This window comes from Pelophylax lessonae, assembly GCF_965119305.1.
Source record: "Pelophylax lessonae genome assembly, chromosome: 9".
NCBI classification, from domain to species: domain Eukaryota; kingdom Metazoa; phylum Chordata; class Amphibia; order Anura; family Ranidae; genus Pelophylax; species Pelophylax lessonae.
The window spans coordinates 192,412,404-192,439,144 of record NC_138776.1 but is presented as its reverse complement, the minus strand read 5'-3'; the positions used below and the strand labels follow the sequence as shown (position 1 = coordinate 192,439,144).

The 26,741-nt window shown below is 41.2% G+C and overlaps 1 protein-coding gene across 1 annotated transcript; it reads right to left on the bottom strand.

Annotated features, from left to right (window-relative positions):
- Positions 1-2,990: 2,990 nt before the first annotated feature.
- LOC309563644 (pulmonary surfactant-associated protein A-like) lies at positions 2,991-17,668 on the bottom strand. The gene is made up of 5 exons (XM_082268218.1): positions 17,579-17,668; positions 17,239-17,422; positions 8,830-8,949; positions 5,816-5,893; positions 2,991-3,433 (listed from the first exon to the last, which is right to left on the bottom strand). Exons 2-5 carry the CDS (start codon positions 17,411-17,413, stop codon positions 3,039-3,041), a joined length of 768 nt encoding a protein of 255 aa, XP_082124344.1. The 5' UTR covers positions 17,414-17,422; positions 17,579-17,668; the 3' UTR covers positions 2,991-3,038.
- Positions 17,669-26,741: the final 9,073 nt, after the last annotated feature.

The window sequence follows — 26,741 nt, the reverse complement described above, 5'->3', positions numbered from 1 at the left end:
AAAATGCCCTGAAAATAAGGTAAGGGACCCTCAAAAAAAATTGAAAATGCCCAATAGTTGATCAGCATAGCGAGCACTCCAGGAATCACTAAAGTTGCAAAATAGGCTGGGACTCCACTTTAAGGATCTCACAGGTTACCTGGTGAGTGGTGCTTCATTTTTCCCTAATGAAGTTTTTAAAGTTTTGTGAATTTTTTTAACCACTTCTGGACCGGAAGATTTTCCCCCTTAATGACAAGGCCATATTTTGCGATTCGGCACTGCGTTACTTTAACAGACAATTGCACGATCGTGCGATGCTGTACCCAAATAAAATTGATGTCCTTTTTTTCCCACAAACAGAGCTTTCTTTTGTTGGTATTTGATCACCTGTACTATTTTTATTTTTTGCGCTATAAACAAAAAAAGAGCGACAAATTCTGGAAAAAAAAATATATATATACTGTATTTTTCACTTTCTGCTATACGACATTCTCAAAAAAAAAAAAAAAATAAATAAAATTTTTTTAACATTTTAGGCCAATTTGTTTTCTGCTACATATTTTTGGTAAAAAATGCGATAAGTGTATTTTGATTGGTTTGCGCAAAATGTATTGCGTCTACTGACTACGAGAAAGATTTATGTCATTTTTATTGGTTTTTCGTTTGTACTAGTAATGGCGGCAATCTGCAATTTGTAGCGGGACTGCGACATTGCGGCGGACAGATCGGACCCCTAACTGACATTTTTTACACTTTTGGGGGGACCAGTGACATTACTACAATAATCAGTGCTAAAAATATGCACTGTTACTGTAATAATGATACTGGCAGAGACGGGGTTAACACTGTGGGTGATCAAGGGGTTAAATGTGAGCCTAGGGTAGTGATTCTAACTGTGGGGGAAGGTGGCTTGTGAAATGATCAGAGACCTGTGTTCCTATATAGAAGGATCACAGGAGCTCTGTGATCATTCCAGGGAGAAGAATGGTCAGCTGTGTTTACAGCAGCTGACCGTTCTTCTCTCTCAGCGGGGAACGATCGCGGGTGTCAGGTGGCAATAGGAGCCCCATGCATCGGCTTCCCCGCTGATGAGTGGGGGTGGGAGTGCGCCGCAGTCGGCGTGCGCTCGCCCCCTAGCTGCCAGCAGGCGCCACCGACGTAGACCTACGTCGGTTTGCACAGGAGGGCTGCACTGCCTCAGTAAAAAGGCGGCAGGCGGTCGGCAACCGGTTAATTACCTGATAAACAGCAGTTTAGGAACACAAATGGGCCATTTTACCCTGTACACTCCTAATTTCTTGAGGATTGTTATTGTACCCTGTCTGTTCATATATAATAGTTTGTTACAAGAAACACAGAAAATAACCCACTAAGGAACACGATAAAAGCCCTCACAATATTATTTCCACTGTTGGTTACTATGTTGTATAATGCTAAGTTGTTCTCTTCTGAATGTATTCGTGGGTGTGCAGTAGATGGCTGATTCTTCTTTAAAGAAAGCATATTATAATAAAAGGTCGCTAAGTGTTCTCTATTCATTTTAGTTAAAAATACCTATAGTGTCTAAATGTATTTTCTGAGAAGCCCTCCCTGCTGAATTCAATGGATTGCAAGGATTTATCAAATGTATTATAAATGTTTGCCTTTTGGCTAGAACTCTTACATGGTTTTCCTTTCATTTCTTTCTTCCTGGAGCAACTTTTGACATCCTTAGTGCTGCTGATGGGGGGTGTCTGTATGCTCATTGCTCACATGATCTGTCACAGTGATGTAATAGGAGAATAACTGCTGAAACTGCAATGAGCTAGTCACTCAAACTGTAAAATTATATTAGTGGGGAATTTACATACAGCACAGAATGCCCTCACGAAAATTGGAAGACATGTTCAACTTTATTTACCGTTTCTGAACTTTATAACTTGGTTCAGATTAGATTCCTTTTTTTTTTTAAAGCAGAGCCTCAACCAAAAACATTTAATGAAAATTGCATAGCCCGTTCAAAGATACATTAACAAATAGTCTGATGGCCAGCATTAAATTCTCTTCCTCTAAGCCCATGTCATTCTGGACCTGCCCCCACCCTGTAATTGGACATTGAAGGAGAAGCAGTAGAGTGGTGTCCTTTCTCTGACACTCTGTCCCCTCTTCTTCAGCATGCTTCTTGTCAGCCCATGAACTGATTGGGTTCTTTCTCTCACACTTTTTTTTTTCCAAAATATTTTTCTTGAATGAAATCAAGTATAACAAGAAAGTGCATGTCAATCATCAATTAACAGTACAATTCAATAGTGAGAACAAGGTTTGCTAATACAGAACTCAACTACTATATAGAGTGATGTTGGCCAGAAAGCTGTTTGACCAAATCAAATCTCTATAGTGAAGCATATACTGTATGCATTACAAACAGTTTCATTTGTGAGGCTATTTGTAAACTACGAATACAAGGGAATTGGTTATGATGGGAGATCAGTCTAATATACTTAGAGGCCTTGTGTGAGCCCGCACGTGTTCAGGAAATGAAGGGGGCAGTGAGGGGCTTCTAGAATTTCGTTGGGTTCTAGCTAGGGAGATTGTTGTGATCATAGCATCCGTAGCGCTTGGGTGCTGGGCTAGGAGGATGCGGCGCCGCCCTAGGGGTGTCCGACACAGCCCCCCAACCCATCTGCAGTGTACTTAACTTACATATGTGGGGGGGGGGGGGGGAAGGAAGAAAGAAAAAGAAAACCAAAGAAAGGGGAGGGGGGAGGAAGAAAGGGGGAGAAAGAGGAAAGATAAGGAGTAGAATTCTCTCACACTTTTGCTCTGTTGTACAAAAAGGCTGATAATTGGTCTAATTCAGGCACTTAGACTGCTTGCATTTAAAAAACACATTTAATGATGTATTCATTATCACAAAGCTGCAATAATCTGTGTCTTTTATATCAGGCTAGAGTTTAGCTTGACATTAAGTTAAAACAAGACTTGTGTAGCAGTTATATAAACCGTAAATTTAAATTGCATAATTTTTAATAAAAATGGAGTTGCTCTTTAGGTGTGAAGAGTATGATCATGAAGATTTAAAATTCACAAACTGTGAGCCTCTTCTGGTTGCATGCCTTGTCATTCCACGTTCCATCTGTGTACATTTCGACACAATTTTCCTTTCCTTTCCCACTTGGTTCATTTTTTCTCCAGTGGGTGTAGTTTAAATGATCTCCACCCAAATAAGGGTATTCATCCAAATAATGGAATTCTCCAGTAGTTGGCCCCTCCAGTATCCCCAGGTATGCATATCTGTTAAATTCCTTGAGGATTTTTAATAATACATTGTTTTCAGCTTCATCCATCGGAGTAGCAATGAATCCACCGACATCCTTACAGGTGGTTTTGGAAGTTTCAAAATCGACCTCATTACCATTGCTAGCTAGTATTTTATGATTCACTTGTTGTATTTTTCCTTGCAGAAGAAGAACTGAAATATTAAAAATATGGGATTATTTAAAAACAAATATGCATAGTAACAGAATTTGAAGTCTATATTTTAAAATTTTTTTATAAAATGTTTATAAAATATTTAATTTAATTAGAACATTTTAAACTTAAAAAAAACCACTTGAAGTTCATTATGATCACATGGCCCAAATATCAGTTATTCTGTCCAATATGAAAAAGAAAATTTGTCTATAATAAATACATACATATTTGCCAGCACACCAAGGATCTTGTACAGCAGTCCGAAGAAGCTTTTTATTGCAAAAAGATCACATCAGGATAGGTGCAACGTTTCGGAGTCACGCAGGATCCCTTCCTAATGCCTGACGAAGGGGTCCTGCGTGACTCCGAAACGTTGAAACCTATCCTGATGTGATCTTTTTTTAATAAAAAGTTTCTTTGTACTGCTGTGCAAGATCTTTAGTGTGCTGGCGATTATGTATGCATCTGTTATAGATCCAGTGTCCAGCTGGTGATCGCTGCAGCAACCACAACTGATGTGCCTATATCCAGGAAGGTGTGCGATGGGAATATGAACTATTCTTTGTCTATAATAAATTATTTTACAAATTACAAACTCTGTAATAAGAGCTACATATTTTAGAGTTTACATAAATGTAATACCAAACTTTATATAAACGTGTATATATATATATATATAGCTTTTTTTATTCCTTTTTGAATAGAACAGCTGTCTGTGTCCTTGGGAAATTCACCTTGTCCTTGTCACTAGGCCAGAAAATGTATGCAGAATGCAACAGTTGACAGTTGTCACAAAAACAATCGGTGACAATGTATTGTCTGCTTCCAATGGGAACACCTGATTTACTTAATTTGGTGAGACATCCTTTTCTTTTTCAGATATGTCTCTGGGATAGTTATAAAAGGTCTTTCTCCTTAACAGGACAGTGAAAGGAAAAAAAAATAAAAAATCCCTTCCCTCATTTGATCAAAGCTAAAAAAAGGGGCCTACACTAAAAGTGTTTACACTATTGCAGTGGTTTCATGTTCAATTTAAAAAAAAAAAATTACAGAATGCTGCATTTTTCTGCACTGGAACGCATCACAAAAGCATTCAAACATACACAAATTCACTGCAAATGCGCATGAATACGTGAAAATGAACCTCAAATGCGCATGAATATGTGCAAATGCGTGAAAATGCAACTTAGTAAAGGAAATACATTGAAATAAATGAATAAAAAATCCCAAAAAAACACAACTTAAATGTACTGCAAATGCATGTTAGGGCAAATGCGTGTAAAAATGCACTGTGAATGCAGAGATTGCGGTGTAAATGAGTCATTACTAAGAGAGTTGAGAATCTTCCCACAGTTAAAGCAGAGCTCCACCTAAAAGGGGAAGCTCCACTTGTTTGCCTCCTTCCCCCTCCGCTGGCATATTTGGCACCTTTCGGGGCAAGTGGCTATCTGGTTTTGACAGGTACCTGCTCCCACTTTCGGATGTCTTTGCTGCGGCAAACTCATCTGGAAGTTTGGCCCCCCTCATCCTTTTCCCTGCCGCAAGGCCATTCACAAAGCGTAGTGCGCTTTGCACATGCGCAGTAGGGGTCCGGCTGTGAAGCCGCAAGGCTTCACTGCCGGTTCCCTTTAGCCGAAATGGCGGTGGCAGCACCTGAGAGCTGATTGAATTTTGTATATATTGTATATTTTGTATATTTTGTTGTGTGACAATAGCGAATGAATATTCGCTATTGTCACACGGATCCTCCTTCTGGCCAATCAGGAAGCGGGTCCTGAGACCCATTTCCCGATTGGCGTAAAGGAGAAGCCATGCCATTGGCCAAGGAGGAGGAGGAGGGAGGAGAAGCAGAAGACTGAGGGGGAAGCCGCCACCACCACCGCCGCTGCTGCCTGCCTGCCCTCCACATGTTCAGCGTGAGTGAGCCGGCAACCGGGGGGTATGGTGTGGTCCATCTGCCGCCCCCCTGGCCCATGGAGCACCAGCCGCCACTGGTAAAAATGTACCTTGCAAGGATTACCCTAGCAAAGAAAATATAAAAAAAAAGCATTTTTGGCTTGCTCATGATTGGATGATGAAAGTCAGCAGAGCTTCACCTCACTTACTAAGCTAAGGAAAAAGTCCCTTGCAAAGTGAAAATTCCCTTGCAACTTGAATATCCTATCTCCTATCAGTAAACCAACCCCAAAGCTTTTGGTGTGAACAGGCCCCACTGAAAATATTGGGTTTTATCATAGTTATGATTTTTTCTATGTTGACTATTGGAGCAACTATTTGGCAGTTTATCTGTTGGGAAGGGTCCATAAAGCCATTATTCACACTACATTTTACATTGCTCTTTTCTTCAGTCTTTAAATAATTTAATTATTATGATATATACCTCCTTCCAGTTTGGTGATGCGATTGTTTATCTTTTCTAACTCAAAAAGTACATCTGGATCCAGTGATGCAGGAGTTCCTGCCAATGATAACAAAATGAACATATTCATAGATTAAACTATATACACAATGAAAATCATTTTTCAAATTTTAGATGATGTTACACTGTTATAAAATTATTAAATATCACATGTACATGCAGTTGGCATTAATCTCTTTACATCAAGTCAAGTGCAGCTTGCAAGTGCAAAGACTTACAAAAAAGATCTATCAGGCAGGGCAGGATTTTTTTTACCTTTACCAAAAATATGTAGCAGAATACAAATTGGCCTAAACTGATAAAAAAATTAGATTTTTTAATTATTTTTTATTGGGAATGTTTTATAGCAAAAAGTAAAAAATATTGTGTTTTTTTCAAAATTGTCGCTCTTTTTTTGTTTATAACACTAAATCTAAAAACCGCAGAAGTGATCAAATACCACCAAAGAAAGTTCTATTTGTAGGAATAAAAGCACATCAATTGTATTTGGGTACAGCATCGCACAACCACGCAATTGTTAGTTAAAGTAACGCAGTGCCGAATTGCAAAAATGGCCTGGTCATTAAGGGGGCAAAACCTTCCGGAGCTAAAGTGGTTAAGCTGGCTATACACTGGTAGAATGTTGAATAAATGTTTGAACAAACATCTGTACGAACATTTTGATCAATACATTTGATGACATGAAGAATTTCATTTGAAAGTACTCCCAGAAAAGTTATCTTTTAATATCTGATTTTGGCCCCTTTAACACAGGCTTTCTGATCCGGTCCGCCTGTCAGTTTTTCAGGCGGATCTGATCGGATGCTCCATGCACACCTATGGAGCAGCGGATGTCAGCAGAGACATCTCCGCTGACGCACGCTGCTATCCGATCCGATCCTGTCCTTTAAATCCAAATGGATGGTAACCCTATTTTCCATCCGTCTGGAGGATCGTATCAGATAAGATCAGATGAAAACAGACAGGCAGTCCGTTTTCATCCGATCTCCCATAGAGGAGAGCGGGCTCTGACAGCTCCGTCTCTGCAAAGTAAGCGGAGACTGACCTGTCATCCGCCTGTTCAGTAAGGATTGGCGGATCGATCCCCGATGAGCAAAACGGAGTCTGTCGGGCGCACTGCCCGTGTGAAAGGGGCCTTTGGATTGAATGGAATTTCCCAAATGAAAATCACATTCGCTGTTGGAAATTATGTTGTTGAAGAAAACATTTCAATCCTGCTGCTTTTGAAATTTCCTATCACTGTGGTAAATAAATGTAAATATTACCCCAATAATGAATAGAAAATCAACAAAATTCTACTAATGCATACCTCCCAACTTTGTGAAATAATGAAGAGGGATGGCTCTTAGTACATAGTATGCAGGCTAATGACACGTATCTGCCACAGCTCCAGTTACATAGACCTCAACGATCTAATATGCAGAAAATGATTGGCTAAACCACACAAGTGCTTTTTTAACCTCTTTTTAATATTAGCTTTTCAAAATATTAAATGCAGGTGTGCTTACAGGGGTTGCAGTTGCAACCTGGCCCCATGCAGTAGGGGGCCCATGTGTCCCCCCTGTATACCTGGATAGGAGGAGCAGTGGGGCGGCTGCATATAGATCCCCATTTTCCTCTTGTAGCTCCTAAATACCTATGGAAGGGAGGGGAGGAAAAGTCGTCATTCAGCGGCATTCAGGAAGAAAATGGAGAGATTGGTTCCTCTATATGCAGCTGCCCCTTCCACCCCCCTTATCCAGCTTCTTTCCAGTGCCCCCTGTTTGCTCTCCAGCCCCCCAGTGCTCTTCCCCAGCTCCCCTCTTGTCCACCGCAGAGCTGCAGGGTTCCCCATTCCCCTCTCTTGCCAGCTGCTGTGGGGGATCTGTCAGGATGGAGAACAGGGAAGGGGTCGGTAAATGAGTCAGTGTTCTGATTACTTACTCTGTCCATCCATAACTGTGCTTCAGTTTGTGAATAAATGTGAAGCTCTGGAAACAGCTATTCCTGTCCATTCTTTCAGTGCAACTAAGGTTGCAGGGGAGATTATGGGCTGTGTCCTCAATCTCCTTTTTCTGTCTCAAAGGTGAAACATCAGAGGTCTGTTTGGAACCCTGAAATCTTACCAAAGCCCCCAAATGGGCTTCCTTAAAAATTGTAAAATAATAAATAAAAAAATAAAAATATTGTAAAAAAAATAAATAAATAAAAATAATAGTAAAAAATAAATAAAAAAATACTGACACCAGTAGCGGAACTACCAAGGTCACAAAGGACACACTTGCAACTGAGCCCCAGTGTTCTGCCACCAGGTTCACAGGGAAGGGCCCCAGCTGGGGATCAGGGTGGCCCTTATGGCTTCTTGTGCCGGGGCCCTGAAGGTTCTATTTACGCTGCTGAAATGCAGTAATATAGAAGTTGGATAAAAAGTTTAGTGCAACATAAAATTTAGGTCTAATATGTGTTTGGGGGAGATCTTTGGAGAGCCCCTATGGAATTTTTAACAAAAACAGGAAGCGTGAAGGGATTTGTAAATAACATGGTCTATTATGAGCGGATTATGGATTGTAAGAGGGTAAAACGAACTTGTTTCCAAGTTTATGAGGACAAGGACTCTTCATCACAACCCTAAATATGGGTGTAACATGACCAATGGTGAACTTAGCCTTTAAAATTTGGCAGTTAAAACAGTTCACATTTACAAATAATTGTGCTATGCCCATGAACGAGCGGGGGCGGGAGCACGCCTCCGGCGGCGCACGCTCGCCCCCTATTGGCTTGCAGGCGAATGACGTACCCATATGTCACTTTGCCTGCACGGGGCTGACCGCCGCAGTATATGTACTTGCGCCGGTCGGCAAGTGGTTAACAAAAGAAAGGAAATGTCAAATTACTGTATATGGGAAAGTTTTACACTATTTAAAAATGTATTTATTTAGCTGAGCACAAATCATTCAAAAACATAAAACAGAATATATATGATTGCATTTATTTACCTGGAAGCCCAATTTCTCCCTTTTCTCCTTTTATTCCTTTTACACCAGGTGGTCCCAATGGGCCTGGAAGACCATCTCTTCCTGGTGGTCCTTGTTGTCCTCCTGGAGGACCCATTGGCCCTGAAATTCAAAGTATCAGTTAGACCTCATGTACACTGCTGCTGATAAATGGACATTTAGGAGCAGTTGGGCGTGTTTTTCAGCAGTCCCTGAACTCTCCTCTATGGTATCTTATTTGTCCATGTACTCTGAGTTGTTTATAGTCGTTTAGAGGCAGTTGAGTATAGTGGCATTTTTTTAAAGCAAAAAAAACTTCAGGACGGAAGTTTATTAGCATTTGAAACGCCAAATGCTTGTAACAGCGTGCAAATGCATCTAAGCGCGGTAACTTGCGTTTATAAGCGTTTTGTTTATAGGTGTTTTCAATGGTGATACATTTCTGACCTTTTTCCAATGTAAAAGCTTTTCTAACTGTAAATGTTGCTAAACATGCATAAACGCGGAGTGTCAAGTTCCAGTGTTCAGGAGAGGTTTTTAAACATCTCGTGTACATGAAGCCTTAGAGTTTAGACATTTTAGAGGCTGTGGGCCCAATTCACTATAATGCCAAGCTGGCATTTGGGCATACGGGCTTGGACATGATCTGCATTGAAACATTTTCAAAAAGTGATGTGTAAAAGAAATTTCAAGGAAAGTCTGAGAAGTAAAACATTCTCCCACAGCCTGCGACCGTGAAGCAGCACATGGGCACATGCCCAGACCTTGAAACTAGTTTCAAACCTACGCCTTGGAAATCGTAAGCTGCCGTTATAGTGAATTTGGGAATTTGTGAATGTGAATATGAGTACGCGGCCGTAAAAAATAGGCGTAAGGTATATTAAAAGCGAGTGTCATCCATTGATTCAAATTGTACAACTGTTATTTACACAAAAGCATACATGTAGGGCGGCACAGTGGTGTAGTGGTTAGCACTTTCACCTAACAGCAAGAGGGTTGCTGGTTCGAATCCCAACCAAGACACTACCTGCCTGGAGTTTGCATGTTCTCCCTGTGCCTGCGTGGGTTTCCTCCCACACTCCAAAGACATGCTGGTAGGTTAATTGGATCCTGTATAAAGTTGGCCCTACTATGTATGAATGTGAGTTGGGGACCTTAGATTGTGAGATCCTTGAGGGCAAGGACTGATGAGAATGTGTAATGTATATGTAAAGCGCTGCGTAAATTGACAGCGCTATATAAGTACCTGAAATAAAAAAAAAAAAATAATAATTTTGGTATGAATTTATAAGACAATTGTCCTTGCTGCCTTTTTATTTTACTTCTTACTCCTTTTTATTTTAATCAATGCTAGTAAGCTGTAATCTTTTCATGTTTTTTGCAACAGATATTATTCTCTCTTGCTCTCTCGATATCTATCTATCTATCTATCTATCTATCTATCTATCTATCTATCTATCTATCTATCTATCTATCTATCTATATATATATATATATATATATATATCGATAGATAGATAGATAGATAGATAGATAGATAGATAGATAGATAGATAGATAGATAGATAGATAGATAGATAGATAGATAGATAGATAGATAGATATATTATATATTTTATATATATATATATATATATAGAGAGAGAGAGAGAGAGAGAGAGAGAGAGAGAGATACTGCCATGAACAATTTGTATGCCCAGGGACTTGTCATTTGGGATAAATCTCTTGTTACACTGAGCCACTTTGCCATTTGGGCCATATCTTTGGATACACTGAGCATGCTCGGCCACTTTGCCATTTGGGCCATATCTTTGGATACACTGAGCATGCTCGGCCACTTTGCCCTTTGGGCCATATCTTTGGATACACTGAGCATGCTCGGCCACTTTGCCCTTTGGGCCATATCTTTGGATACACTGAGCATGCTCAGCCACTTAGCTGTTTGACATCTGAAATTAAATGGTAGATAATGCACTCCTTGCTCTCCATCTCACATAAATCTTAAGCCAAACTCCCTTAGCTGTCTTCACAAACCACACACAATACCATTGCTGATGCAAATTTAACCTCCCTGGCGGTATGATTATGTCTGGAAGTTCATACCAAAAGCGGTACAATTATTTTCATGGAAATTTGGTGTTATGTATTATAGGCCTACAATTCTTAGTAATTACTGACTTAAACCTGAGCAAAGCAAGACTCTAGTAGACATCCCAGATGTGATAAATTTTGAAACACAAAATCATGAATTATAATCTCATAAATAATGTAATTTTATTCAATAATGCAGTAAATAAGGAAATTTGTCAAAGAAAGAAAATTCAATACAAATGCTGCGTGTGATAAATCTTGAAACAAGGAACTACACAAAGTCCAACGTCACAGTCTGGACAATGGAACCTAGTTTCCTTTCGGACTTTCTTTCCATTTCTATCGCGTTTCGAGCAGCAAACAACACACATCCTGGTTGGTGCTGCCTTTTTTGCAGTTGGCGGAATATAGTCTGCAAAGTGACGGCCGGTCAGACGCTGTGGGTTGACCACGTCAACAGCGCGACGTCCAGGTCTATTTTCAACTCCTGATGGTGTCTGGTACTTTGCAAAAATCTGCTCAGCCACCTTCCAGACAAACTCGGAATGAGCAAGAGGGTTTTCACTGTTGGCTTTGTGCAGGATGTAAGCGTTCCATAGACATTGTTCCAGAAGGTGTCTAAATATTTTTTTATAGTATTTTTTTTGCTGTTTTCGTACAGCGGGATAGAAGGTCATGGCCTGATCGGCTCTGTCCACACCTCCCATTGTTTTGTTATAGTCAATTACGACCTGTGGTTTCAGCACATCAGTCCCACGTTTTGTATGGACCGTGGCAGTGGAGGTAGTGTGAACAGTGCTCAGAAGACACACATCCTTCTTGTCTCTCCATCTCATTGCCATCATCTTTCCCTTCTGCCAGGCAACCATCTCTCCGGTTTTTAGTTTTTTTTTGGCAAAAAAAGATGGCATGTCTCGACGGTTAGGCCGAACGGTACCATATGCGTCGGTTCTATTTTGTAGCAAAGTATCATATAGTTCCGGGGAGGTATAGAAGTTGTCCGTCGTCAAACAATATCCCTGGTTCAGCAAGGGGTCAAGAAGTGTCAGGACGGATGATGTGGCAATCCCATAGTCGCTGTACCTAGGGTTGAATTTAGTGCCTTTGCCGGTGTAAATTATGGAATTCCATATGTACCCCGTGGATGACTCGCAGAGCATATATGTTTTGATGCCAAACCGCGCTCTTTTTGATGCGATGTACTGAATCCAACTTAGTCGACCCTTGTAGGCCATCAAACTCTCATCCACGCTGATGTCCCTTTCTGGCACGTAGGTCCGCTGGAAATTTCCCACAATAAGTTGCCATACCTCCCAGATCTTTTTCAGTTTGGGTGCAGGATGCGTGGCCTCGTCAAATTCCTCATTGTTTGTGAAGTGGAAATACTTCATAATCAGGGAGAAGCGATACTCAGACATCACGGTCCCAAAGAACGGTGTGGCCAGTAACCTGTTGGTGGTCCAGTACCATTTTTGGAACGGTTTCCCCACCAACCCCTGAAGAAAGAGGAGTCCCAAAAACAGCCACATGTCCTCTTTCGTTACCGGTTCCCACCTTCTGCTTCGGGAAAGCCTGGCTTGCAGCGTTCCGGATTGCTGCTGTTGGTAGCGATTCGTCTCGGCGACAATTAATTCAATGACCTCCTCAGTGAGGAATAATTGCAGGTAGGCCAGAGGATTGTCACGCTCGACATCTACCTTCATCCCAGGTGATCCGGTGAAGGGGAATCTTGGGGGCGCTACCTGGTCCGCATCGCAATCAATAGCGCACCAAGTGCGCACATCGCTGAGGTCAGGGTCATCGCCGTTCTCACTTGCCAGATCCGTGTCAGTGTCAGTGTCGGACGACAAATCACCGCATGACTCGCTATCGCTCACTTCCGCGAGCACCTCCGGGTCGCTGTCGCTGCCGCTGTCATTCAGCTGGTCCAAAAGCGGTTTAGACTGGCGCTTTTTTGATGCCATAATATATACTTTTTTTTTGGGCACAAATCACAAGTTTACTGAAGAGAGGGGCACTGTACTGTCAGATGTGTGATTATCTGAGGTGATACAGCGTAATCCTATCAGATTACAGTGTATCACCTCTTTTATTTTGTTTCACTTTTCAAATTTCCCGCCCAGTTCCGCTCCCGTGCGCCGCCTCTGCTCGCAGGGAACGGAACCAGGAAGTCAGACGCCGGTCACCCGGCGATCGGAGCGAAGGACATCGCTGGATCGCCGGGACAAGGTAAGTGGAATGCTTCTGGGAGCCAAGGGAGGCTCCGCTGGCACTCTGCAACTCTACCGCGAGCGTGACTCGGGGTTACCGCTCTTGATATGAAAATTCAACCCCGAGTCACGCTCGGGATTACCGCCTAGGAGGTTAAAATGAATAACAATTTGGTGTGTTGTTTAGTATTTCCAAATGATAAGCTTTTTCACCACAAAAATGTAATATGTGTACCAACATCATTAATCCAATTCAAAATGTCATTACCAAAATTCAGAGGGTAACACCACTATTCTACGCCCACACACCAATATTCATAAAAGATCACAGAATAAAGCAAGAAACAGAACTCCTGACTGATGTAATTACACCACCTATAAGAAAATGCCCCAAGAAATTTACCTTTTTGGTGTAGGAGGGTTCCACCACCATTGCAAATGTTGCCATATGTGTTCCACGGGAAAGGACAAGAAGCAGCCTTGTGAATTCCACACCAGCACCAATTGCAGCCTCTTATCAATAAAAAAGCCTCCAAATTAGTGATGGGCCTATAGGAGCATGCTGGCAGTAATCAGACATACCCAGCCTTGGACCCAGATGGCATATCAAAAAAAAAAGGTTGATCAATGGCACTCAGGACTTCCATGGTACATGTGCATTGATTAACTTTAGGCACCACAGGGACTTAGGGCTGTTTAACACCACAGAGACTACATGCATGTGGCAGCACAGTGGCCAAATGGTTAGCGCTTCTGCCTTGCAGTACTGGGGTCGTCGGTACCAACCACAAACCTTCCACTACCTAGCTACGAGTTTGAATGTTGTTCTAGTTTAATTTTCACAAGGTATTCTATTTCTGATGGGTTTCATATAATGAAAAATCAAGAAATGACATTCTAAAGCAAGTGACTGTGGTTTTGCACCGAATCTACATCTGTGTGTTTATGGGCAGATATGGATGTGTGATTCTGCACTCCTATTTTAATGTTGTATGCTGATGATGAATGACAAATGTGTTTGGCCAACAATTTGAGGGAAGCAGCCCTCACAAAGTTGACATTTCCTGCTTTTTACCCTCCACATGGCCAACAACTTACAACTTGAATAGTTTTTTTTTTGTTCTCACTGATCATGACCCGAGCCTGGGACATTTGTCTTTTTTCTGTTTACCCTGCACAAATACATATGCTGTTGCATTCTTTCATTTGCCAAGAGTGTGTGTTCCTGGTCGACAGGTGTGAGTACTTAAGACATAAGGAGACATAATTAATTACACTGGTGGGCATGTCCTTTGCCGGGTGGGTGTAGGTGTGCTGTCAATCCAACCTATGTTATATAAAGGCCTGCACTAGTGTGGTTTGCTTTGCCTGTGAAGTGGCCAGAATTTTTGCTTGCATTTCTTATGAATTGGGTTTTTATTTTGGGGTTGGGGGGGGGGATAGAGATAGCATGCATAATGACTGACCCACACCCCACTAAGGCTGTGGTTTGATCTGTTTGCAGTAATAGTTTTGCCTTTTGGCCTTGTTTGCAAGCGTCTGTGGAGCCATAACATTTTCTAGTTACTTATAAACCTTACATGTTAGTTAATTTTATGGTTTAGATGGAAAGGAATTGCCATTTTTTTCCATTGCTACTTTTTTGGATTTAGTCTGTTTTGCTTATCATGCACCTAAACTTTAGATGTTGTTTTTCTAAAATGATTGTGCTGGTTCTTATCAGCCTTATTTTTATTCCTGTTTTATAATGTGAATGTTAAGGTGTGTGCAATTATGTGTCTTACCCTTGTAGATTGTAAGCTCTTTGGAGTAGGATCCCTCTAACCATATTGTAAAATGCTGTTTCATAATTGTTTTTTTTTTTATTTTTTTTAGGCCAAGTACATTAATGTACCAAATGTTGATATTATTATAATACATTGTTGATTTATTGCATTATGTTTTACTGTTGCAGACTAGAAATAAATGTTTGAGAAGTGTAAAACTATTTGAACCTCTATCAGTACCCGATATACCCATTTCACATAGGGGGAGCTGAGATCTGGGGGCCCCCTTGTTAAAGGGGGCTTTCAGATTCTTATAAGTCCCCCACCCACAGACCACCACAACCACAGCCCAGGGTTGTCGGAAAGAGGCCACTGTCTCTATCAACATGGGGACAAGGTGCTTTGGGGGGCACCCTAAAGCACCCTCACCATGTTGAGGGCCAGCGGCCTTGTAAGGTTCAGGAGGGGGGGGCGCTCTCTTGACTCCCCCCTATCCTGGCCTGCCAGGCTGCATGCTCAGATAAGGGTCTGGTATGGCTGACATCCGATCCGTCGAATCTGGACGGATGGAAACCCTATTTTCCATCCGTCCAGCGGATCGGATGAGAACGGACAGGCGGTCCGTTCCCATTCAATTCCCCCATAGAGATGCATGGGGACCTGATAGCTGTGTCTCCGCACACAGCGCGGAGACACAGCTGTCATCCTCCTGCTCAGCGGGGGATCGGCGGATCGATCCCCCACTGAGAAAAACTGAGTCCGCCTGACGGACTCCGTGTGTGAAAGGGCCCTAAAGGTTTCTTGGCTGTTGCTTAGCAACTCAAAGTTTAAACTCCCTCCATAAATTTTCTATAGGATTAAGGTCTCAAAACTGGCTAGGCCACTTCATGACCTTAATATGCTTTGTCTTGAGACACTCCTTTGTTGCCTTGGTGGTATGTTTTGGGTCATTGTCATGCTGAAAGACCCATCCATGACCCATCTTCAGTGTTCTGGTTAAGGGAAGAAGATTCTCATTCAAGATTTTACAATACATGGCCCCATCTATTGGCCCCTCAATGTGGCAAAGTCGGTCTGTACCTTTAACAGAGAAACAGCCCCAAAGCATAATGTTTCCACCTCTGTACTTGACTGTAGAGATGGTTTTCTTATGGTCATAGTCAGCATTTTTCTTCCTCCAAACACTGCAAGTCCCTGTCCCCAAGAAGGTACATGTACAGTCAGATCAATAAACATCCAAATGACTCAGAGAAGGATTGGGAGAAAGTGTTGTGGTCAGATGAGACCAAAATTAAGCTCTTTAGCATTAACTCAAATCGCCTGGTTTGGAGGAAGAAAAATGCTGACTACGACCCTAAGAACACCATCCCTACAGTCAAGCACTGAGGTGGAAACATGATGCTTTGGGGCTGTTTCTTTACAAATCTGGTCACCAACTACAAGAAACGTCCTTACCTCTGTGCTTGCCAACAAGAGTTTACTCAACCGAGTACTAAGTCATGTTATGCTTTGGGATCAAATACTTATTTTACTCACTGAACTTTAACTTAATTTATAGCCTTTGTTTTATGTGTTTTTTTTCTGGATTTTTGGTTGATATTCTGTCTCTATCATTTAAAATACACCTACGATAAAAATGATAGACCCTGGATTTCTTTGTAAGTGGGCAAACTTACAAAATCTGCAGGGGATAAAATAATTATTTTTCCTACTGTAGCTGTACATTGGCCCAGAAATGACATGATATTCACATTTACAAAAGATTCACTGACCAAAATGAACTACACAATTCTTGGGATGGTACATTCTTCTGGTATCTAAAACAAACATTGGGGTTGATTTACTAAAGGCAAAAAGACTGTGAAACTCTGCTGACTTCCACTATCCAATCAAAAGCAAGCACAAAATGCTCTTTTTTAAAATGTTCCTAGCATGTGATTGGATATTTTTTGTAACAGGAATCTTAACCTCATTTACTAAGCTCTGGAGCAAAGTGCACAGTTTTTTGCTTTTAGCAAAACAACCTTATTCATATGAATGAAGGTGCATGGCTAATGGACATTCATGTTCATGTAAATATACGGAAATGCTTTTTATGATTTTCTGCTCAAGCAAACCTATTTATTGTACTATAGATGTAGGTGCATGGGCAAAGGGCATTATAGAAATATACTTACCTGCTATGATTAACTTCCATTCCACAAGTTATACATCACCATATATTCACTTGTCAAATAAGGAACATGATGTCCTGATATTTATAACTATAAAACATTGTTCTGTTGATTCTCAATGTAATGAAGAGTCATATGTCACATTGTAATAATAATAAAAAATATTCATACCAGGTGTACCCGGTTCTCCCCTCATTCCATCTCTTCCATCCCTTCCTGGAAGACCATTCTGTCCTGGGGTACCGGGAATTCCAGGAGCTCCCGCACACTTATCAGAAGATTGAGCTTGGCATACTGCTAAAGTAAGTGCAGCAAATAGGCAGAACAACTCCCTGTAGTATACCATTTGGGCAACCTATAAAGAAAATAGCATGTTGTGTGGAGTCATTATTGAATAGTATTGTCTGAAATGTTAATAACAAGAAAGTTCATATAGTGCATCTGACAGTATTTTTAAAAGCAGAAAATAATATTTTGGGCATAAAATGTTGATGTATCAAAAAAGACATACCTGTCTAAGATGAGCAATGCCTTGGCTTTAAATATGATACCTTTATCTACCGTATAAGAACCTCATCATGGACAAGTTAACCTTTTTATTGCTGCCTTATCAGTCACTTCTTTGGCAACACCCTTCTGTAAGTGTCTTTGAGGGCTCTGACAAATATCATTACAAAATAACAGATTTGCGTAAAAAAAATTCCAAGAAATGTAAGTGGTATACTAGAGCATGACGATCAGTTAATCAAATATTTATTTAAAAAAATAAGAGCAAGCAATAGAACTCTTTGTCAAAAGTTATCTATCATTAAATAGTTACATGTCTACATTTTCTGTAATACATTACGGTTAGCCCTGTCTTAAGAAAAAAACAGAAAATAAAACAAAATCTGTATATTATATTATCTTGTTAAAATGGAACACTAACTAGCCAACAAATGTTTTTCAATTAAAATAATTTTATTGAAAGAAACAAAGGGTTTAGAACAATGGTACAAGTTAGCGCACCCGATGTACTTAAAATCAGTAAGTACCGTGAATATTATATAGTGCAAAAGTATACCTGCGCTGCTAACTAAACAAATACATAAATAAATCCCAATAAATATGGTGTATAAATAATCTGTGTAAGGTGCTAGTGCTCAACTATAAACACACATTCCTATATCATAACCAAAATCAATATATAAAAAACCATAAAAATACAATAAGTACAAATTTTATCACGTGTAAATAAATATCAAAAAAGTCTTTCAATAAAAGACGTGCTTAGATAGTGACAATCTTTGTGCAAAACATAAGTCCAAAGTGCTGCGTGCTCATAAAAGAAGTGCCGGTGCTTTCTCTACACGAGTAGGTGCTCCCCTCCAGGACCCCTACTCACCAGAAGCCAAATAATACACCGCTTTCAGAATATCCTTAGATAGAACGAGTGAATATTATGTATACAACATAATATTATGTTGAAACAGTGTCAACTACCACAAGAGGACACTGTTTTAAATTAGAGGGGCAAAGGTTTAAAAGTAATATGAGGAAGTATTACTTTACTGAGAGAGTAGTGGATGCATGGAATAACCTTCCTGCAGAAGTGGTAGCTGCAAATACAGTGAAGGAGTTTAAGCATGCATGGGATAGGCATAAGGCTATCCTTCATACAAGATAGGGCCAGGGACTATTCATAGGATTCAGATATATTGGGCAGACTAGATGGGCCAAATGGTTCTTATCTGCCGACACATTCTATGTTTCTATGTTTCTACAACATAACAGATAAAAGGTCAAGTCAATGAAAAAACATATTAAATCAAGGTAGGGAGAGGTATTGGGTTTGATGCCGAAGAAGGAATGTTGGAGGGGTATGAGCATAACGCTTGACTTCCAGTTATGTAACAGTAGTCGGAGGAAGTAGCTGTTTGGTACCCCAAACGGAGGACTATACCAAAGTGATCAAGAGATCTGGGAGACTGTAGGTTGTAGGAAGCAGGGAGGCACATTGAGGATAACTGTAAAGTGTGGGGATAAACGAGAGAAAAGAAATGGCAGACAGGAGAGGGGGAGGAAAGTGAGGAAGTTTGAAAGAGTCTCCCCCTAGGGGAGGGAGGGATGTGAAGCCAGACTCAAGGAGTGGGGGTAAGGAATTTATTGAGAAAAGCTATGGGCGTAGTAAGCCAAAAAAAGTTTTAATTTGACTTGGATGCCCACTATTAACCTTTGTTTCGTGTGTTGCACTGCACTATGCTACAATGCAAAAGAGTTGGGAAGGTGTGTTGTGATGCTTTTCAGAATGAATGGCACCTTTGTGCACTAACACGTGTTGCTGCATTGCAATATGATGTAAACAGGCCCTAATAATGTTGTACTCTCTTCGGATAATGATATGTTCACGGCCTTTATTTATATCCAAATGTAACACAGAAAAAACATTTTTCACTGATCCCAGATCCTTAGTGAGTTAATAGGGTACAGTTCAACCTATACACTTGTAATTGAAAAGCAGTTCTCCTATAAATGTTACTCATTCATTCCATGCATAATAGACGCAATTGAGTAGCAATGTCTACCAAATTAAGTAGGTATCCAGAATATATATGACATTTTGTAAGGGTATTCCACACAATATAAATCTAGGCACATGCAACCAAAGAAAATATTTGCTGCATGGCTAGAGGCAACACTAGCCTGTATTTATGTGTGCATAAGACAGGAAACTTGTTGAATAGAGCAACACAGGGGTGTCAAACATGGTTTCATTGTGGGCCACATCAGCATTATGGTTGTCCTCAAAGGGCAGGTTGTATCTGTACGACTATATAAACTTATGCAGAGCTTCTTTCCCTCAAAGAAGAGGTGCAGGAACTAAACCATGCCCCCCCCACACTAAACCGCGTCGAAAGATGGGTGTGGTCAGTGGGAGGATCTTAAAGGGGCAAAAAATACTAGGAGTGCATTATGTGTGGAGTGAAAGGATGCACTACATACAAAGTGTAGAGTTTGGGGGGTGCACTATGTACAGAGTGAATAGCTCAGGGTGCACCACGTACAGTGTGCAGAATTCAGGGGTGCGCTGAGTACATAGTTCATGGGTACACTATGTACAGAGTGCATAGTTTAGGGGTGCACTACATACAGGGTGCAGGGTTCAGGGGTGCACTACAAACAGGGTGCAGAGTTCATGGGTGCATTACGTACAGACTACAATGTTCAGAGGTGCTCTATGTACAGAATGCAGAGTTTTTGGGTGCTCTATGTACAGAATGCAGAGTTTTTGGGTGCGTTTTGTACAGAATGCAGAGTTCAGGGGTTCATTATGTACAGAGTGCGGGGGTGTGCTATTTACAGAGTGCGGTGTTGAGGAGTGCTCTACATACAGAGTGCAGTGTTTAGGATTTTGCTATGCACAGTGTGTAGGAATCAGCTCTCAGGCTATTCACATCTCACTTCCACCCCTCCCCCTGGGTGTGAGGGGCCACATAAAATGGCTTGGAGGACCATATTCAGCCCACCGACCTTGTTTTTGACACATGTGATATAGAATAAAGCTTCATATCCACCATTGTGATTATAAAGTAGTTGCCAAATACATGCAATTATGCATGATGAATACAATTCAATAGAACTGTCTCTCAGTGGAAATGGAATGCACAAGTTCCCAGTTGCTTAACACTTCCGTAGCACTTGGAGCCTTGATAGAGTGACACTGCAGCACATATTTGCCCCACAATGTCCCTCTCCTCTTCAAGGATGGACCTGTGTATTGGGATTCTCAAAGAACTGTGACAGAGCCCTATGTGAAGGTCAGAGGGCAAGCGTTAACTGTTGGCCACATCAAAGATGGCCTGGCCTCCTCCGCACAGAAAGACACCAAACCACAGACTTCAAATGAAAGAGAAAACTAAAGGTCCTAAACCAACAGTGGAAACCAGAACCACATGTGCTAAACAGCTGTCTCTGAAAGAAATGAAGGAGAGAGTGAGCTTGCACCACTGACAATTAACTCCTGTTGACTCTCCTAGGCATCTAGGGGTCAGGTAGACTGGGGTCTCAAGGTTCTAGCCTTGATATGATCATGACTGATGTTACACTAAGCCAGTGCAGTAGAAATCCTGATTTAGCATACAGTCCTACTGATGGTGGGACACAGCAATCTGATCTCCAGCAGTAGGCGATTCCGTTTTAATTGTTAGATTTGCAGACTTATTGGAGAGAGAGCTAAACAAAGCCACAACACTAAAAAGTTGAAACAGGACTTTATTGACCTGGGCTGGCGTTTGGATAGTATTGAGCAAAAACTTCTCCCCTAAGGCAGCACTTACCACACATAAAGTGCTAATATACAATATATCACAAAGTAATTGTGGTGAGAATAAGCAGTCCACCTCTAAAGTGAATAATTAGAGTTCCAAAAGTATATTAATCAAAATATGTCTTTCTGTCGTAAATCACTCTTCATGCAATAAATGCAATAAAAATTCCACAGTGTGTCTTGATCACCAAATGAACTCCCCCACAGTGCTCCAAGTGGGTTCCACTCCTCATAGGATACAAAAATCAACAGTTTTCTTTGCCTCTCATTTTACTGATCAGCAAAACGAGCAGAAGGCAATCCTTCACATTTATTTGTTCCTCCCAAGAGTTGCAGATGCCGCCATAGCTTTTAATGCACACTCAGCCGCAGCTATGGGGTCCCGAGCACTGAAGCCCAGACTAATCAGCACATATCCGGTGATGCGGAGTCTGACAAAGCTGACGCACACCAGCAGCTCAGTCACTCCCGACTCATGTGATATATTGTATATTAGCACTTTATGTGTGGGAAGCACTGCTTTAGGGGAAAATTTTGCCTCCTCTTTGGTGATAATTATTGGTAGCTATTTATTTATTTATGGAAGCAGCTCTTCATGTTTTAGACTTTCTGACAGGTGGTGGAACCTCTTAACCGCAGAATTTTTTGGGCAAATTGTTGAATTATTTCTATAACTAAGAAATGCGGCTGCAGTGAGCACTGTATAAATTTTATGTAGCATCAGTTACATGCATTAAATAGTACATGAATGTGGTCCGACAGTGGTATGAGGACTTCCTGTCTGCTACCACCACAAACTTGAGTATCAGGAAGCCTTGTATTTTTATCAATGAATACAAGGCTTTCACTGACTGGCTGAAATAAAGATAGGTGGGCAGATGACATTGTGATCTCTAACTCAGCCAATAAGAGGAAGCCTTGTATTCATGATAAAGGCTTCCTGTGAATGGATGGGCAATGCTAAGCCTGACCTGACTTTGTTCTGGGAAGTCATTGTACTGCTGCCAGAACACAGCACTGTATACTGTATGTAGCTGATGCTACATACAGTTTATACTGCGCTGACAGTGGGTGCAGCAATTAGTAAACAAAATAGTTCATTTGGGCTAGCTTGACCAAAACAAACTACTAAGGTAACACAAAACTGGAGTTAGGCTTTAATGATGGATGTAGTGGTAGGGAACTTGTAGGCCTGTTACCATCATTAAAGCGGAGTTCCGGGCACAAAAACGATTTTTTTTTTTTGTGCCCCTCCGCTAGGTAGAGCTCACCTGAAAAGGAATTGGATAGTTATTTTTATTTTTTTTGTTTACTCACCTTTTTATTGAAGATCGTAAATACTCACCTCTGACTGCTTCCTCCCTCGGAGCCGCGGCTCACCCCATCACTTCCTGCCTCGCGATGATTCCTGGGAGCTAAACGTCATAGCTCCCAGGAATCAATGCGACGGCACCGGCCCCGCTCGTCATTTCCGGGCGACGCCGCATTCCCCTGCTAAACAGCTTCTGGGCATGCCCAGAAGCTGTTTAGGAATGCGGCGCCGCACCGGAAGTGACGAGAGGGGCCGGTGCAGTGCATTCTGGGACACGAAGACGCGGAAGAAGACAGAGAAGAGGACCGCGCCGGCTTCAGCTGCCCACAACAGAGATGGAAACGCTGTGGAAGAAATTTTCTAAGTAAGTATTTCTTCTAAAAGGTAAGTGCGAACCGGGACAGATCAGAGGCTAGCCATTGTGGAATGTACTAGCCCTGACTGTCCCGGGGGTATGTTCAGCAAAAAATCATTTCTGTGCCCGGAACTCCGCTTTAAGTATTATGTACCAAATTCAATTTATGTGTTTTCCTTCCAACACTTGTTTTCTGTGCTGCTACCTCCCTGCTTGGGAATCATAAAGATAGCTTGAAATTCCAAAATTCCAACCTGGCTCTTGATCAAATTATGGATAAATCCTCAAGAAATATATTTAAACATCCTCCAAAAGCTAGCCAAAAGTCAGCTGACTTGCTTTAATATTTGGATCTAGTTAGTATTTGGAGAGAAAAAAAAAACCTTTACTAGATATTACACATATTGCTTGGCAGTACACAAAGAATGCTCAAGAAGTGATCACTTTTTTATGCCTTCCCTATTCATCCCCATGGTGTCCAGTGCATGGGTATTGGCCTCTTCTTGGTCTGACCATGATGATTCCATTAATCGGCATGTGTCAGAAACCAGACCAATGAAATTACTGAATAAAGGAGCCCCTCTTGAGGAATGAGACCTTTTGCAAAGACGTTTGAAATTCCATAAAAATGTTTTTGCTTGAATAGATTGATCTACTCATAAAGCTACTACTGTATCTGATTAGTATTTAGATTTAAAAAAAAAAAAACGATGCTTTGGTAGAAACCAAATTTAAGGATTTTTAGCAGTTTCTCAGAGAGCACAAATAAAACCCTGGTGAGTACACAAGGTTGCATATTGAGTCTTTGCATACATAGTTAAATCCCTGTCTCTAACTGCAATGCACGATGGTGTAAACATTGCTGTTTTAGTCAGTGAGATAAGTCAGGAATTCTGCTAGGTCGTAAGTCGAATCCCAGAATGTGACTACTATCCCAAAAATGTGTTTATCCCCAGGCATTATTTTGCAGACTCATAAACTGGTTCTTCAGGAATCTTTTTCAGTATTACACAAAGATATAATAACAACCACCTCAGTGGAGTGGAGTGAAATTAGATACATTTTTCAGTCTTTAAACTTTCCACGTGGAAACTCCATGTGGAATCTCAGGACAATGATTTTTCTGTATTAAAGGTTAAAGTTGACTACTGATTATGTGTCCGCAGTAAGTTAGGGGGTTAAAAAAAAAAATCTAAATTGTACGTTGTGAAAGTTCTCATATAGCTCTGTGGAAAACATCTCACATAGCTAATATAATAAATGTTGGTATGTGAAAAACATCTAGCACAGCGCAGAACCAGAAAGTGATGATTTGGGGAGCCATGTCATCTGCTGGTGTTGGTCCGCTGGGTTTTATCAAGTCCAAAGTCAGCGCAGCCTTCTACCAGGAAATTCTAGAGCAGGCATGTCCAACCTGCGGCCCGAGGGCCGCATGCGGCCCAAGGCCGTAGGCAATGCGGCCCACTTCCCCACTGACAATTTTTTTTTGCTGGGGAGGAAGAAAGTCGGGTCGGGGGCACGGCCACAGCAGCTTCCAACTGATTGTAGGCAGAGGCTGCAACAGAGGGGAGGGGAGCATGCGCAGTGTTTCTGACTCCTACCACCATGACCACTTCAAATCACTGAAGTGGTCATGGTGGTTAGAGTGTTCCTTTATTATCTTTCAGAAGTAAACCTCTGTATACTGATTCCATTTCATTTGATCATCCTCTAGTTGTGTTAAATTAGTGCGGGGGGCGCGGCGGCATTTTATTACTTTATATGCGGCTCGAGAAAATTTCTCTACACTCAATGTGGCCCAGAGAAGCCAAAAGGTTGGACACCCATGTTCTAGAGCATTCCTGAGATACTGAATTTTGGGTTTTCACTAGCTGTAAGCCATAATCATCAAAATTAAAAAGAAAGAAATGCTTGAAATATATCACTTTGTGTGTAACACATCTATATAAAACATTAGAGTTCCACATTTTGAATTTAATTACTGAAATAAGTGATTTTTTTGATGATATTCTAATTTTATGAGATGTACCTATATATATATATATATATATATACATACATATACATTAATATTTGTGAAATGATGTGCCCATACAGTTCAAAATAAACCTTCCCCAATATAGTGACTGATTTTGAAAAGATTTAAGCAAAGTTAAAAAGTCCAACAATGGTGTGTATCCACCACACTAAAAAAAATGCATCCACACCCATGTGCTTCCATCCAGTTTCATGTGCTAAAAAATCAGTATTCCACTGCTGTGCTCCCCCACCTGTTCAAGCTGCCCCTTACCTCTTATGGAGACCCCCATAAAAGTAAGGTCAGATAGAGCCTTCCCAGATCTCTGGGTATAATCACCGCAGGAGTGCTCCAAATGATACTTCACAGGTGCCGGGATCAATTTACACAGTAGTTCTCAGTGTCATTGCTTTCCAACGCCAACAAAAATAAATCAAATAAAAACTCTCATGGAATAGTATATAAAACCATATGGCTTCTTTATTAATAAAATAAATATGTACTCACAAGAGGAGTGCACTTTTCAATCCAATGCACTGAATACAATCACCTATTTTATTTGCATGGATATTGCCCTCTTAACATCAATACACCAGAATATGTTTTCCATGCTCAGAAATCGTCAGGCGCCCATTTTAACTATTCTGGTGTATGGATGTTTAAGCTTAAGAAAGCAATATCCATGCAAATGAAATAGGCGAATGTATGCAATGCACTGGATTGGAAAGATTGTTGTATAGGGCTCCTATGTATGTCTACAGTGGATTGGATTAGTACTATGGTGTTCATGTACAAAACTATATATACATAATACATAATACATATATATATATATATATATATATTGATGCTAGTTGATCACCTAAGCTGAGGATCTCACAGCAAGTAAATAAATGATCAATATACAAAGTGCCCAGTATATGTAGCACCCTCCTAGTTAGGTAGGTGCTAGGTAAATGCATATATGCTCCTTCTGCTTATCAGGGGAGCCTGATCTATTTGGTTGCCTGTCACATGTTTCCACGTGTGATTCACTGGGTCTGAGGGAGTGTCCCCACTGTATCCAATGAGGGGACTTGTTGGACAGTGGAGGAAACCCAGCCAGTGACACATTAGCTTTTATGGGAGTCCCAGTGGGAGGGCATTCTTGCAATGCATCCTGGGATTGCTCATATAAGCGGAGGGGGCATGTGACAGGGCATCTTTGGCGGGAAGCAGAGTCCCAGGAGGAGGTGGACGGCTGTCTCTTCTCCTGCAGTGTGTGAAGAAGGTGGTCTTAGGTGGTCGACCTAGTGAACCAGGTGTGGAGCTGAGCTGCAGAGGATCTGGTGTAACTGACGGTGGAGCTGCTGGCAGAGTCTTTTGGGAAAAACAGTGTCCGTGAGTACTGAGGGACCTGCCAAAGAGTCTGGCCCACGTAGAAAGCCCTGAAGAGTTGGAATAAAGGGGGTGCCAGAAAGGGCCCCGAAGAGTGTTCTGCAGTACAGTACAGCTTATCTAAAGCGGTTCATTTATTACTACTTCATCGCTATTGACAAGGTGAAGCAGCAGCCTTGCCGCACTCAAGTACAGTTAAATATCCCAGCAAATTGTGCATCGTTTATTCAAGTTGGAGTATCCCACTCATTCCCTTCTCCTATCCAAGTTCTCAATAAAACCACAAAAACCAAAACCCTAGACTGTT

Excerpts from the sequence above, each read along its gene's own strand:
- LOC309563644 (XM_082268218.1), bottom strand. The coding sequence starts at position 17,413 with ATGGTATACTACAGGGAGTTGTTCTGCCTATTTGCTGCACTTACTTTA. Across the intron at positions 8,950-17,238 it reads GGGAGAACCGGGTACACCTG|GGCCAATGGGTCCTCCAGGA; the intron begins GTATGAATATTT and ends TTTGAATTTCAG. Across the intron at positions 3,434-5,815 it reads CATCACCAAACTGGAAGGAG|TTCTTCTTCTGCAAGGAAAA; the intron begins GTATATATCATA and ends TTAATATTTCAG.